At 37.9% G+C, this 13,024-nt stretch overlaps 1 protein-coding gene and 1 long non-coding RNA gene across 7 annotated transcripts in view; one reads left to right on the plus strand and one right to left on the minus strand.

Moving 5' to 3' along the window:
- UBR1 (ubiquitin protein ligase E3 component n-recognin 1) overlaps window positions 1-13,024 on the plus strand; it is a 166,321-nt gene that overhangs the window by 45,097 nt on the left and 108,200 nt on the right. For all 6 annotated transcript variants that reach the window (XR_007774739.1, XM_050956025.1, XM_050956026.1 and 3 more), the window contains 8 exons: window positions 769-876; window positions 2,282-2,370; window positions 4,185-4,283; window positions 5,879-6,036; window positions 8,465-8,564; window positions 8,854-8,982; window positions 10,120-10,300; window positions 11,771-11,832. Coding sequence is in view for 5 of the 6 variants with exons in the window: in XM_050956025.1 (XP_050811982.1) it covers window positions 769-876; window positions 2,282-2,370; window positions 4,185-4,283; window positions 5,879-6,036; window positions 8,465-8,564; window positions 8,854-8,982; window positions 10,120-10,300; window positions 11,771-11,832 (926 nt within the window). In the remaining variant the exon portion in view is untranslated. The remainder of the gene's footprint in view (window positions 1-768; window positions 877-2,281; window positions 2,371-4,184; window positions 4,284-5,878; window positions 6,037-8,464; window positions 8,565-8,853; window positions 8,983-10,119; window positions 10,301-11,770; window positions 11,833-13,024) is intronic.
- Window positions 1-13,024, minus strand: part of LOC127052434 (uncharacterized) — a 128,545-nt gene that overhangs the window by 38,868 nt on the left and 76,653 nt on the right. The gene's annotated exons all lie outside the window — the stretch shown is intronic.

Consider the following 13,024-nt stretch of genomic DNA (forward strand, 5'->3'; position numbering starts at 1 on the left):
TCCACTCCAGGCTCGTTATTTTTCCAAATTTAGGATGTTGCTTAGAAAATAAAACAATAAATCCATTCATAGGCCCCTTTCTCTTCTCAGAGAAGTGGATGTTAGGTTTAGTCCTTATTAAACTTCAATCCAATCACCAAAGTTTTTGCTTCATGATTGCGAAATTGCACTGCACATAAGAAACCTCTAATGTAAGGGCTCATTTCCTAATTAAATAACCCCAATTCTTCTCTTTCACCAATGCTTTTGTCTTTAGAAAAAAGTCTATCATGCATTCATCCCACTTCTGCAAATAATTTGTTTATCAATAGCTTTCAAGAAATATAAAATGACATTTTGGTATCTTACACAAAGCCTATGTAATCCAACTTTGTATGAGTACCCTGTTTAGAAGCCAGATGAGATTAAATCACATCCCAACCTGGCCTGCCCACCTGTGTTCAGATCTAGTGTAGAATTTTCTGTGCAAGGCTGTCTTGACCCCTTCCTAGTGAAATGTCAGTCCTCCACAACCTCCTGAATTTCTCTCATAAGTAGGTAACTCTACTCTGTGGAAATTAGGGAAGTTATTCTGCAGAGCAACAAGTTATGATGAGATCACACTTGAGTAGAAATATTAAGATTAATTGGTGATCTGTGATTTTTGTTTTTAAGATCAGAATCGAGAAGTAACTTTTGTATGAAACTAGTTAAACAGACTTGTATTTTCTTGGGTGGACCCCTTGATTATACAGTGGCATTACCATACTAATGTACTTCTCTCTCTAGGTGACTTCCGCCAGATCTTCTGTCAAATATGTCTCAAAGAGGAAGCTGACTCCGAAAAGCCCTGCCTCATAAGCATGTTGATGCTTTGGGATGCAAAACTTCATAAAGGTGGGTGGATGTATGTAAGTTGCTCTGAACTGAAGTGGCAATCCACTTTAATATATTTGTTAACTATACTAAATAAATAATTGCCCTGAAATGAAAGCCATGGTAGTATAAGTTAAGTCTTTAATGTAGTTCTTAATTCTATAGCAGCTGAAGTTTAAGAATATGATTTATGTTTTTGGTACGTGTCTGCCTCCTATCCTTTCCTTTCAAATTTACATATTGTGCAGGATCTACTGTGAGACTATAACTTGACTCTGAAAACCTGCTCTCAGTTTTCAAATGTAAAATGTTACAAAATAGAAGGTCTGATAACATTTCCTTTACAGTGACGTAAGTATAATTGTTTATATACGTATCTATAACAACTAAGTAAAGGACAACGGGAAGATGCACCTTCATTAATTGAGAGTGGTAAAATATTCCATACAAAATAACCAGAGTAGAAAGTGTCTTGAGAAGAGAATGGTATGCCTGATGGCATAAAAGATTTAAGAGCTCAGAAACTGTTCACAAATGGAGAAGCAAACCCTGCAGAACTAGAACATTCCTCCTGTTTCCAAACTAATTAAAACCACAAAATGTCAAAGACGATCTGTTGAATTTTCTTAGCTTCCCTGTTTAAGAGTAACACGCATGACTTGGATGATTTAAAGAAATCTGGTTTTAGGGCTTGTCTGTATACGAAACTTATGTAGTTACACCTCTTCCCTGATATAATGCAACCCAATATAACATGAATTTGGGTATAACATGGTAAAGCAGCGCTCCGGAGGAGGATGGGGGGAGGGAAGGGGGTATCTGTGTGCTCTGGTGGATCAAAGCAAGCTCGATTATAATGCGATTTCACCTATAATGTGATAAGATTTTTTTTGCCTACCAAGGACAGTGTTCTATCAGGGAAAAAGTGTGTGTTGGTTGTAATCCTGTCATGTGGATGCAGCTACACAGGTATATCGGTGCTCATAGCATGTTAGCTTATTCGTTTCTAAATTCTATATAGTGTAATTGGTATAAAAACTAAATGTAAACCGGTCCTTGAAAGCCAAGGAGCGAAGGTCTAAGAAAGCTAAAAGGAAGTTGAGCTCACTGGGTCCCAGGCAAGTGGTGGGGAAACAGAGCCATGTTGGACAAATGGATTCCTGTATCTACCAGAATTCTGAAGCAGTTCTCTAATGAATGTTGTTAAAATGAATAATAGGCCACTTGCCAGTGGGTTGATTGTGTGTGTGTATGTATGTATGTATATATATGTGTGTGTATATGTATATATAATATACACATAACTGTCTTAATACTTCTGATGACATGGAGTTTCCTTCTCTTTCCACCTGCTCTTTTCCTGCACAAAACCAAAAAAATAATGTTTAGTGGAATAAGAGTAAAACAAATTTTATTATCTTCACAGGGGCAAGGAAGATCCTTCATGAACTTATCTTCAGCAGTTTTTTCATGGAAATGGAGTACAAAAAACTTTTTGCTATTGAATTTGTGAAGGTAACTAGATGTTCATCCGACGAAGTGGGTATTCACCCACGAAAGCTCATGCTCCGAATCTTCTGTTAGTCTGTAAGGTGCCACAGGACTCTTTGCTGCTTTTACAGATCCAGACTAACACGGCTACCCCTCTGATAGGTGTTAAAATTTATAACCACAATTTATAAGAAAATATGAACAGGTGATGTCACCAGCAAAAAAAAATGGAGAGTAAAAATTATGAATGAAATCTTAAACTGTTTTTCATTTCCTAACTCTTCTTGTTTGTGCTTCCATGCCCATGGAATTTTAACATAATTAACAATATATTTTAGCTTTTTTAAAAAATATATTGAGGAAGATATTTATGAGAAAGTGGAATGCTTACTAAGAGAACACATGGTATGTTTATGCCCTCTTTAAATGTACATTGACTTAATAACCCCATAAAACCATCTGTTTATGGTCTTTTATAAATATTTTGCATGTTCACTGGCCTAATTTCAGAAAGGTTGTTCGTTTTTTTCACGTCAGTACTGATACCCGTTTTAAGATAACTTGCGGTTTGTACAGAAATGCAATGTAGATGCTGTCCATCTGGAATTCAGGATTCTAAATAATCCTTGACAAAACCTTATTGAGATACAATATGATAATGAATAAGTTACATGTGTATCAGTAAAGTTCTGTAGATACTGGCTCCAAAACAGTTCTTCATGGTCAACCCTTGAAAGAAGTTGCTGAAGTGTCTGAGAAGCAACACTGTAGCCATTTAAGGATACAAATTAGTATACAACAAAAAACAAAACATATAAACAACTTGTATGCTGTATTCACTAGTTGAGATGAGTGTTAGGCAATTTGGCCCAGAGAACCAGCAATCTTTCTCTAATCTAAAATGGGGTGCAAGTTCAGCCATAACCTAATGGCATGAACAGTAAAAGCCATAGACTGGCCATTCTGGTGTTAATTTTAGAACTACTGAGAATTGTCTTGATTGTAAACTTATGAACTTTCAACATGGAGCGCACTTGCAACTCTCCTAGCTCAGCCAAAAAAGTGAGAGTTCAAGGTCCTTGCTTCAGTCCCATTTCAGACGCGTAGGTGTAGGTGCTAATGTGCAACAGCGGTGATCACAGTATATATTGCTTTACTACATGCTTCTAGGTTTCTGCTATCATTGAAGCAGTGGATAAACTGGAAACTATCTGATTTTTTTTTTTAAGGTAATGCAATATTTGAGAAATGGACATGAAGTAAGGGCTAGCAGAACATTTTTTTCTGTTATGAGAGACAGTCCACTTACATTGTTAGTCAAAAATGTGAGTGACGCTCAATGTTCCTCTTTGGAATGGACATGAAAGGGAAAGAATTATACTGAATCTATAGTGCTTTTGGTGGCAGGTCTTCAACAGAACAGTCCATATTCTGTTCTGTGGAGGGGATAAAGACCTGTGTTATGATTCTTATAATTTCAAGAGCTAAGAACCTGACTTCTTGGTGTGTGTGTGTGTGTGTATTTTATTTCCCTCATTGGAGAAGGATGGCAGTATGGGAAATAAAGGAATTAGGTTCCATCCAGCAAAGCACTTAAGCATGTACTTAACTTAAAGAAGAATCAGTGGTATTACTCTTGTGTACAGTTAACCACATTAAGTGCTCTGCTAGATATGGGGCTTTGTGCAGTTCATGTGTGTTGATCTGGAGCTGTTAGGGAGCGATAAAGACATCTATTTTAACTGTAGTGTTTCTTCCAAGTGAAAATTAAATTAAATGTTTTTGTTTTGATTTGACTTTAGCTGTTAATCATTTTCCCAATGTTCTTCTTCTCACAGTATTACAAGCCATTGCAAAAAGAATACATCAGTGATGACCATGATAGAAGTATCTCAGTGACTGCTCTCTCAGTTCAGATGTTCACTGTACCCACTTTGGTATGTATAGCCAGCAACTCAGTAAATCTATCATGATCATGGAGTGGTTTATCATGATCCATATCTGTAGACTGCTGCTCTAATTAGTAGGCAGTTTCCCTGCAGTTGTAACCAAAGCAAAAAGGGTATTTAGAGTTCTGCTAAGATAAAAGGGTAAATAGTTGTTTTGTCTGAAATGTATATGAAAATTCATCACAGAAATGAGAAGAGATGCAAGTAAATGGAGTTCTTCACACAGTCATTCTATAAATCAGCTAAATTTCTGTTAGTCTGCAGCTCAAGATTACCTTTTCCATGCAGAGGGAAAGAGTGTGTGGGTGTAGGGGTGTGGGTGTAGGTGTAGAAGCCCTAAAAGACAGGAGGAGAGAGGGGATATCTGTGTGTTTCAAAGGTGGAGGTCCTGCTTGGTTTTTACATTAGAAATTCAGATCTCTTCTACCTTGTCTTTCAAGGAAGTCTTAATAGATGTCTGGGGAGCTAGTAGTTTGTCACTGCAGCTATTAAGGAAGTAAAGCATGATCAATTGAAATGAATGAACTTTTGTTCAGCTTGTTAACAAATGTTTTGGACACCTGTGTAACTTGGACTCTTGCCAAATACTTAGACTCTCTAGGTGAAAAAAGTTGGCACTGCACCCTCTTCAACAAAAGAATGAGAGAGATCCCACTCCAGTTTTCTGTTCTTCTAGCACAAAAAAAAGACATGATTTGATGTTTGTTTGTAACATTTTTAAAGTAAAAATTAATGAGGCTGTGTGTGTATGTGTGTGTGGTGTGTGTGTGTGTATTTATACATCAGAGCGAAACAAAGGATACAAACACATTTTCTTTCCTTTACAGTTTTGCCTTTCAAGTCAGGCAGTGAATGAAAATACCAGCATACAGAAAATGAGCCAAATTCAACAGAGCTGGCACAGGGAGCGATTATACCTGTGCAGATCAGGGAATTCACCCTGGCATAGGGCACTTCAGTGTTGTGGTCACACTTTTTCCTCAAGGCTTTAATGAGCTTTAACTCACACCAGCTCTGACTTACCTACAGGAGATTCATTGGTAGGAGCCACTGAACTGGCACACATCCCTCCTCTCTGGCCACACTCTCTGCCAGCCACAGCCATCCACTTTTCAGGTGATAGGACTATTAGAGCCCTACTGCCTGGCATTACTGCTATTACAGTAGCATAAAGCAGCCTCAGTCTTGTCCCTTGGCAAACTTTCTACTATAGAGGACTTGTACTGGGTGCCTCTGTCCCCAGATATAAGGGAATCTCACTTCTCTGAAGAGAATGGTATGGAAGTTGATCAAAGGCTGAAGATACTCTTTTTCACTTGGTGTCTCATAGTTCAAGTTCTGGCATTGCATACTGTAATTGGGGGGTCAAAACTGCAATATGGCACTATAGGTTTTTATACACCATCCTCTTTACTACATGTGTGGCTCAGCTGACACACAGAGCTAGAGAATGTTTGGCAAACTATAAGCTGCTTTGCCACAAGTGTCAAACATCCAAATGATGAGTTAATAGGAGTAGAGAGAGTCTGTCTGTTCTTGCAGCCAGGCAGATTCCTATTGTTGAAACACCATTTCCCACACAGGCACGCCATCTTATTGAAGAGCAAAATGTAATTACCGTCATCACAGAGACACTACTAGAAGTGCTGCCAGAGTACCTGGACAAGAATAACAAGTTCAACTTCCAGGGTTACAGCCAGGACAAACTGGGTCGGGTGTATGCAGTCATATGTGACCTCAAGTAAGTGTACATTTGAGCAGAGAGTATGAAAATCTTCCACAAACAAATTTCCTTTTTGTCACCATGCTTTAAAGTAGATCCCAAATAGTTTAAATTATCAAAAGAAACTGCAAAAAATGCAGTACTGCAACAAACCAAGTGAGGACATAACTTTAATTTTGCTCTCATGTGATGGCTCGACTAGTGTTTCATGGTGTCTTTGATAATGCCAGCATAGTCATGGGGGTGAAGGTCCATGCTAATTGTAAATTAGAGATAAATAGTGGTGATGGATTGGTTTTAAATTGTTAATGTACCTAATGCCACACTTCATCTGGCTATTGAGTAGATGTTCAGTAAGTAGTTCAGTAGTTGATAGAATTTTGTGACCATTCTTTGGCCCATCATTCTTAACATAATTTGTTCAGAAAATTAAGCAAAGAGATTTTAGTTGCTTAGATCTCATTGGGTATTGTTTGTATATTCGCACGCATGATCTCAATTGTAAACACCCATGACAGTGTATTGTGTTCAGAAATAGATTGATATTACCAGTTAGAATGATAAAAGTATACGATGGAAAGATAGAGTTAGTGGATCATTGCTAATGGAAATAACTGCCATGAGACCATTTTTGCACATTTAAAGTTGCTTTGAATTTTTTTCATAAAACTATTCGAATGGCAAATATTTTTCTTTAATATTCTTGGTTTTATGGTCAAAATAAAATTGAAGTTTTACAAGTTAGTGTTACAAAGACAAGAAAAATATGAAGTGAAAATCAACCAAGAAGTTGTCCAAAATCCTTTTATTTTATGTACAACAATGAGAAATGCAGTATTTCCTGGAGTTTATCAGGCTATCAATTATTCTAGCACACTCGTCAGCCTTGATTTTTTTATATAGATATCTATAGATATAAAATAATACTAATACTAGAAATGACCTGTTGTTTTAAACCCATGTCCTTGCCAATGCAAGATTCTTCCCTACAGTATAATCTCCTCTCTAGCAAAAGAAATAAGACCCTTTTGTTTAAAATGTTCCACTTACTGAGAACCTTGTTATACATCTCACTTCAAGGCCCAATCCCATTTCCCTTAAAACTAATGAGATTATTCTCATTGAATGCACTGAGAGTTGGATCTGGTTCCTTTTCTGAAGTTATTTGGGTGACAGCAGTGAAGGCTTAAATCCAGCATGATTCTTAGTGTAAAAAACTTAATTCAGGCCATAATCTCAAAAAGCAGAATGAAGAGTGGCCATTGTGCTAGTTCTTTATACTGCTAAGACTGCTTAATGAATGAGGTCAAAGTTCCCTAAACTCAGACAGTGGTGATACTCCTAACATATCCTGTAGTTTTATTCTGGCTGCTGGGATGTGCAACCCCAAAAGCCTTCCTCCTAACTAGTTTAGTTTTTAGAAACTATTGGGTTAGGTCAAGCAAAGGGCATATTTTCAGTTGGTGTTAGGCTAAAAAAAAGTATATTTATTTTCATATCAATATTTTTATGTGATTTAAACCACTTGCCGCTCCCTTTGCTCAAAAAGGCTTGGCAAAAATACATTAACTGTGCAGATGATAGTGATGGATCCTGAGTTCACTAGAAAGTACAAAACTGCAAAATTTATTAAATTATACTTCTAGGCTCTGCCTTATTACTTCCCTTTTATATATTTCAGTATAAAATATTCCCGTAATTGAGGATGGGTAATAAGTATAGCTAAGTAATATGTTCTTGCAAAAAAGGTTTACAGCTACAAAGTGTTGGAGGTCTTAGAAGCCCTTTAGTTAGGGAAGACTATCTGAAGAGAAATTTAGCACTAGTAAAGTATTATATGGACCAGCATCTTTTCCTGTATCTACCCTGAAAAAAGCTGCATTGTTTATATTCAGAAATCTGAGGTGGCACAGTGGATGACTAGAGCTGGTAAAAATTTTGTGAAATTCCAATTTTTGGTGAACTATCTCATAAAAATATAAAGGTCTACAAGAAAAACAAATGTGACAAATGTTGATGAAATTTTCCTGGCAACTCCCCTTTCATGTGTTTTTGTTTTTTTTTTTAAACTCGCTCTATGGATAAAAAACATAGTAATACCCCTGCAGTAAGTCAATCTTGGAAACTTGACTCTTTAATCCTTGTCATTCTAGTACACCTGGCAAAACTTCCCAAGTTACTTTTTACACACTAGATTAATATCTTAAGAGTAAGATACCTACAGCCTATAATACCTCTGCCTTCAAATTATAGTAATTCCAAACACTGAAATCCTGTAGCTGGTACCTCTGCTAGTTTGGGAAGTCTTACTAAGAGTTTTTGAGATAATGGATGGTGGCATGACATGATGACGGTGCTAATGACTTTAGAATGTTTCAGATTCATTAGATATAAATATGGGCAAAAGAAAATCCTAAACTATGAGCAATACTGTTTTTTGAGACAGGTATATCTTAATCACTAAGCCTACAGTGTGGACAGACAGATTGAGGGTACGATTTTTGGAAGGATTCCGGTCTTTTCTGAGGATTCTGACTTGCATGCAGGTACTGTACATTTAATGTTTTTCTAATGTGCCATTCCAGAGAGATTGGAATATTTGTCATCTGTTCACATAGTACTCTCCATGGTAATGTTCTACATGTTGCAGACACAAAACTGAGATCACAGATTGTTAAATCTGTATCTTGGGTGAGTGGGGGGTAAATGTAACACCATACCTGTTTTTAGCCATTTGTGAACAGCCTATGTTTTCCCTTCTGTTTATGGGATTTTCTGTTGTTTAAGCATTTGATCACTTAACCCTGGTGAATATTCTATGGGGCCCTTCTGCAGGGGATGGAGGAGATACAGAGACAGATTGGTCAACATATTGAGGTGGACCCGGATTGGGAAGCAGCCATTGCTATCCAGATGCAGCTGAAGAACATTCTTTTGATGTTCCAAGAGTGGTGTGCCTGTGATGTAAGGAAATACTGTTTGTGGTTCTTATGCACGTGGCTGTTGAGCGTGTTGTTTAGTGAACTAGAAGCTTTTCTGAAAAGCTGCACTATTGCACGATACAGAACCTTATCGTTCCCCTTCTTTAAAAACCAACCCATGAACAGATTATTTTTTAACAATCTGCAGTTTGTTCTTTTATGAAGTTCATACAGCGTGGTTACCTGACTACTTGTTTGTTTTTGAAAGGAAATTTCAGGCCTGCAGAGACTTAAGTTTCTGCAAAAAAATAAAGTCCCGTTCCACTTCTGGATAATAATATAATCTGATACCACGGTGGGTATGGCAAGAACCTAGTTAGGGAGCATAGTTGTATTTAGACACTAGTTTATAATTACCTGTATATATTGTAGCTGTACCTGATATTAAGCACCACCATCGTGAAGTCTGTTAAGCATTTCCATTGTAATCTCCTCTTCTGACAGGTTTATAACTTGACTAAAACTAAACTCACTTCAGATTGAAACATAACATATTGGGTCAGGAAAAGAATTAGTTTCTCAAACAGTGGAGTTAGGAAATAGTCTACTAGAGTACATTGAAAGATGTAGTACATATGGGCCCTTTGCTATTTGTCTGATTTTATTTAGCAGTGCAGGAAGGGAAGGGGATGAAAACTTAAAGGGAGAGGAAGGAATCCAAAAACTGAAAATGAGAGAGTCATAATCTGTGTTTTCAAAAATCAGAACTAAATGAGATTTTAAGTCAAAACAAAATGGACAATTCTTACTTTGAATTGTGGATTTGAAATGAAATTTTTCATTTCAGATTTGACAGTCAAATTCAAAGAATTTTATAAAAATTCACATTTTTCCTTGGAAAATTTTGATGAAACAACATTTCTGATGGGGAGGAGGGTGGGAATTTTATGCAGGTAAATAGTAACGATTAATATGTAGGTTTAACAAACAGGCAGAACTTTGTTTTCTGTAGCTTTCTACATGTACATTAATATATGGACCTGTACTAAGGCATAAGGAAATAACTGTCATGGATTTTTAGTGACCTCATTAAACCATGAAAACAATGGCAGAAGGATGAGAGGTGTATTTGTGTGTGGGTTTTGTTTAATGAACTGCATAAAAATCTTTTCAATTCTAGGAAGACCTGTTGCTGGAGGCTTACAAAGAGTGCCATACAGCTGTGATGAGGTGCAGCACAAGTAGCCATTCACGGGAGAAGACAGTGCTTCAGCTATGTGGCCACACTCTGGAAAGCAAACGTTACAGAGTGTCAGTAGACCCTGTCAGCATACACCTGCCACTGTCCAGGACGCTTGCAGGTGAGAGTCAACATGCTTTACTTTTTGAATTGCTTTTTGTAATTGGAGTTTCATCTTCCATCTCCTCTTTGTCATTCTTCAGATATCTTAATTAATCTCTGGCATTGTCCAAAAATGTATTTATAGTTTAAATGTGGAAAAGTAGTCTTAAATTTGTTAATATAGTCATTGCTTTGTACTGAGTTTAAAAGTTAAATGTGGTTTCTCTGGAAATTGTTACCCAAGTTAGTGTTTTTATAGCATCAGAGTAAGTATATTGAATAAATCATGTGACTATAGTATATTTTTAAGAGGGGGGAAAGCTCACTACATAGGAAATGATTTTCAAATTTTACTGTACTTTAAAAACAGATATTTGAACTTTTTTTTCAGAGGCAATGCTCTATTCCCCTCCACCCTGAGTTTCAAATTGCAGAGAGAGTGAGTGCAACTTGGCTTATCACCTGTGGCAGTGTTTCCCAAAGTTGGGACACCACTTGTGTAGGGAAAGCCCCTGGCGGGCCGGGCCTGTTTGTTTATCTGCCGCGTCAGCGGGTTCGGCTGATTGTGGCTCCCAGTGGCCGCGGTTCGCAGCTCCAGGCCAATGGGAGCTGCTGGAAGCGGCGCTGGCCGAGGGATGTACTGGCCGCTATGGTCATGGTAGTCAAGAAGTCTTGGGCTAACTCAGAATAATCATCTATGTGGATTGCAAAATTCCTGGGCACTATTGGCCTTGATGATTTCATGTTCTCATAAGTCAAGAGGAATTTCATCAGCTCATACAGGGACTTTGTGGGGCAGGAGGGCAATCTATGCACTGAGCATTTGTACTGTCTTAACTTTATCACAGGATTTACAAGCCAAATAAATTTACCCTATCAGACTTAGTTTTGAGGGAAGAGTCTTCCTACATGTAGGTTGCATGTAAACAGCAGACCTACACATCCTTTTGACCATCACCACTATTTAGCTCTTTGCTGCAGAGTGCCTAGCTGAAAAGAAGGAAAAAGAGTTCAGCACTAGCAGCCACTGCCTTATATCTTTCTACCATCAACATCTCTTCTCTTCCCCCACCCCTTGCAAAAAAAAAAAAAAAAAAAAAAAAGACACCATTTTTCATGCCAGTCCAGATTTTCAGGTTGAACATGAAGGACCTATGCAGTGAATAGCTATTGCTTTCCCTAAAGTCCAAATGAAACCAGATGCTGTTCTTAAACTGTATTTCTTGTCACTGCACTGGCCAAGAAGACAACTTGTATCAGATCTCGTAATCTTTAGTGAAAATACTCCCTTGATTACATAATACGTGACCACAGATTGTCACTTAAGCAAGAAATCGTAAGTTTGTAAATCCTATTTAGCAAACTCTGCTTATAGCTTGTCAGGTTTGTCTCAGATTTGCAACACTTTGGTCTAGCATTTATAATCTGATTGAAAAGCTAATTTGGTTGCCTTTGATTCATGTTGACTTTTCTCCTCTTTGTTCTATAGGCTTACATGTACGATTAAGCAAGACTGGAGTAATCTCAAGACTGCAGGAGTTTGTGCCTTCTGTAAGTGTCTGCTTCAGATGGTAACTAAGCTTGGCTTTTATTGCTGAATTACTTTCTGGTGAGCATCTTAATAGTGAGGAAAGAGAAAAGATGGTTAAACACTATTTCTAATAGTTTTCTAGAACAAATTGTGCAGACAAAAGAAATGGTTGGTTTGGTTTATTTTTAAATACCAGCGAGCTCCCTAGGAATCCTCTGCACTAAATCAACATTATAGGAAGGAAAGGACATACAACCTTACGTTAGAGGCATTACTAATGTTCAAGAGAGAGTGCTAAATCCTCTGTGGTTAACTTATTCCCTGAAAAATAATAGTATCCCACCTGTCAACTGTTCTGTCTGTACCAGCTTAAAATTCCTTAGATGACATTTGATCCCAGGCTTTCTGTATGGCATTATAATGTGCTGCTGTTTTGACTCAGAGTTCAAACTGTTCTCTTTCTCAAGGGATGATATCTGTTATATGTTTTGAACAAGTACTGCTTTTCCCTCAGTGTTCTTATATTTGTACCCCCGGTGTTGTCTGATTCAATGCCTAGTAAAATCCTTCCACTGTAGCGAGATCAATGGTACTACACTATTTTCTATTGTTACTACAGCAATTGGCACTAATTTTTCTTCTTCAAGTGTGTCCCCAGGGGTGCTCCACTTCAGGCTGCATCTTTGGAGATTTTTGATAGTTGTCATGTGTCCCATACTTCCTTGTGCCCTGCGCCAAGGCTATATAGGGTTGCGTGGTTGAACTAACCCCAGTTCCTTCTCAACTGCTTCTGCCTGCGATACATCATTAGAGTACCTTTCTATTTGAAAATACACTGTCTCCTGCACTCACCCAGTTGTGGCCGAGCTCACACACAAGTCGAACATGGAGCTGAGCTGAGCTGGGATTCACCCAGTTATGCCTTGTTAACAAAGTCCATGAAATAAATAGATAACACCATCCAGAGCCTTTGGCAAACGTTGAGGGATGCAGAGAACACCTTGCAGATGTTTGGGGGGGGAGGGATAGCTCAGTTGTTTGAGCATTGGCCTGCTAAACCCAGGGTTGTGCGTTCAATCTTTGAGGGGGTCATTTAGCGATCTGGGGCAAAAATCTGTCTGGGGATTGGTCCTGCTTTGGGCAGGGGGTTGAGCTGGATGACCTTCTGAAGTCTCTTCCAACCCTGATATTCTATGATTCTGTGTTGGTCCA

The sequence above is a fragment of the Gopherus flavomarginatus genome, chromosome 5, assembly GCF_025201925.1.
Source record: "Gopherus flavomarginatus isolate rGopFla2 chromosome 5, rGopFla2.mat.asm, whole genome shotgun sequence".
Classification (NCBI taxonomy): Eukaryota; Metazoa; Chordata; order Testudines; family Testudinidae; genus Gopherus; species Gopherus flavomarginatus.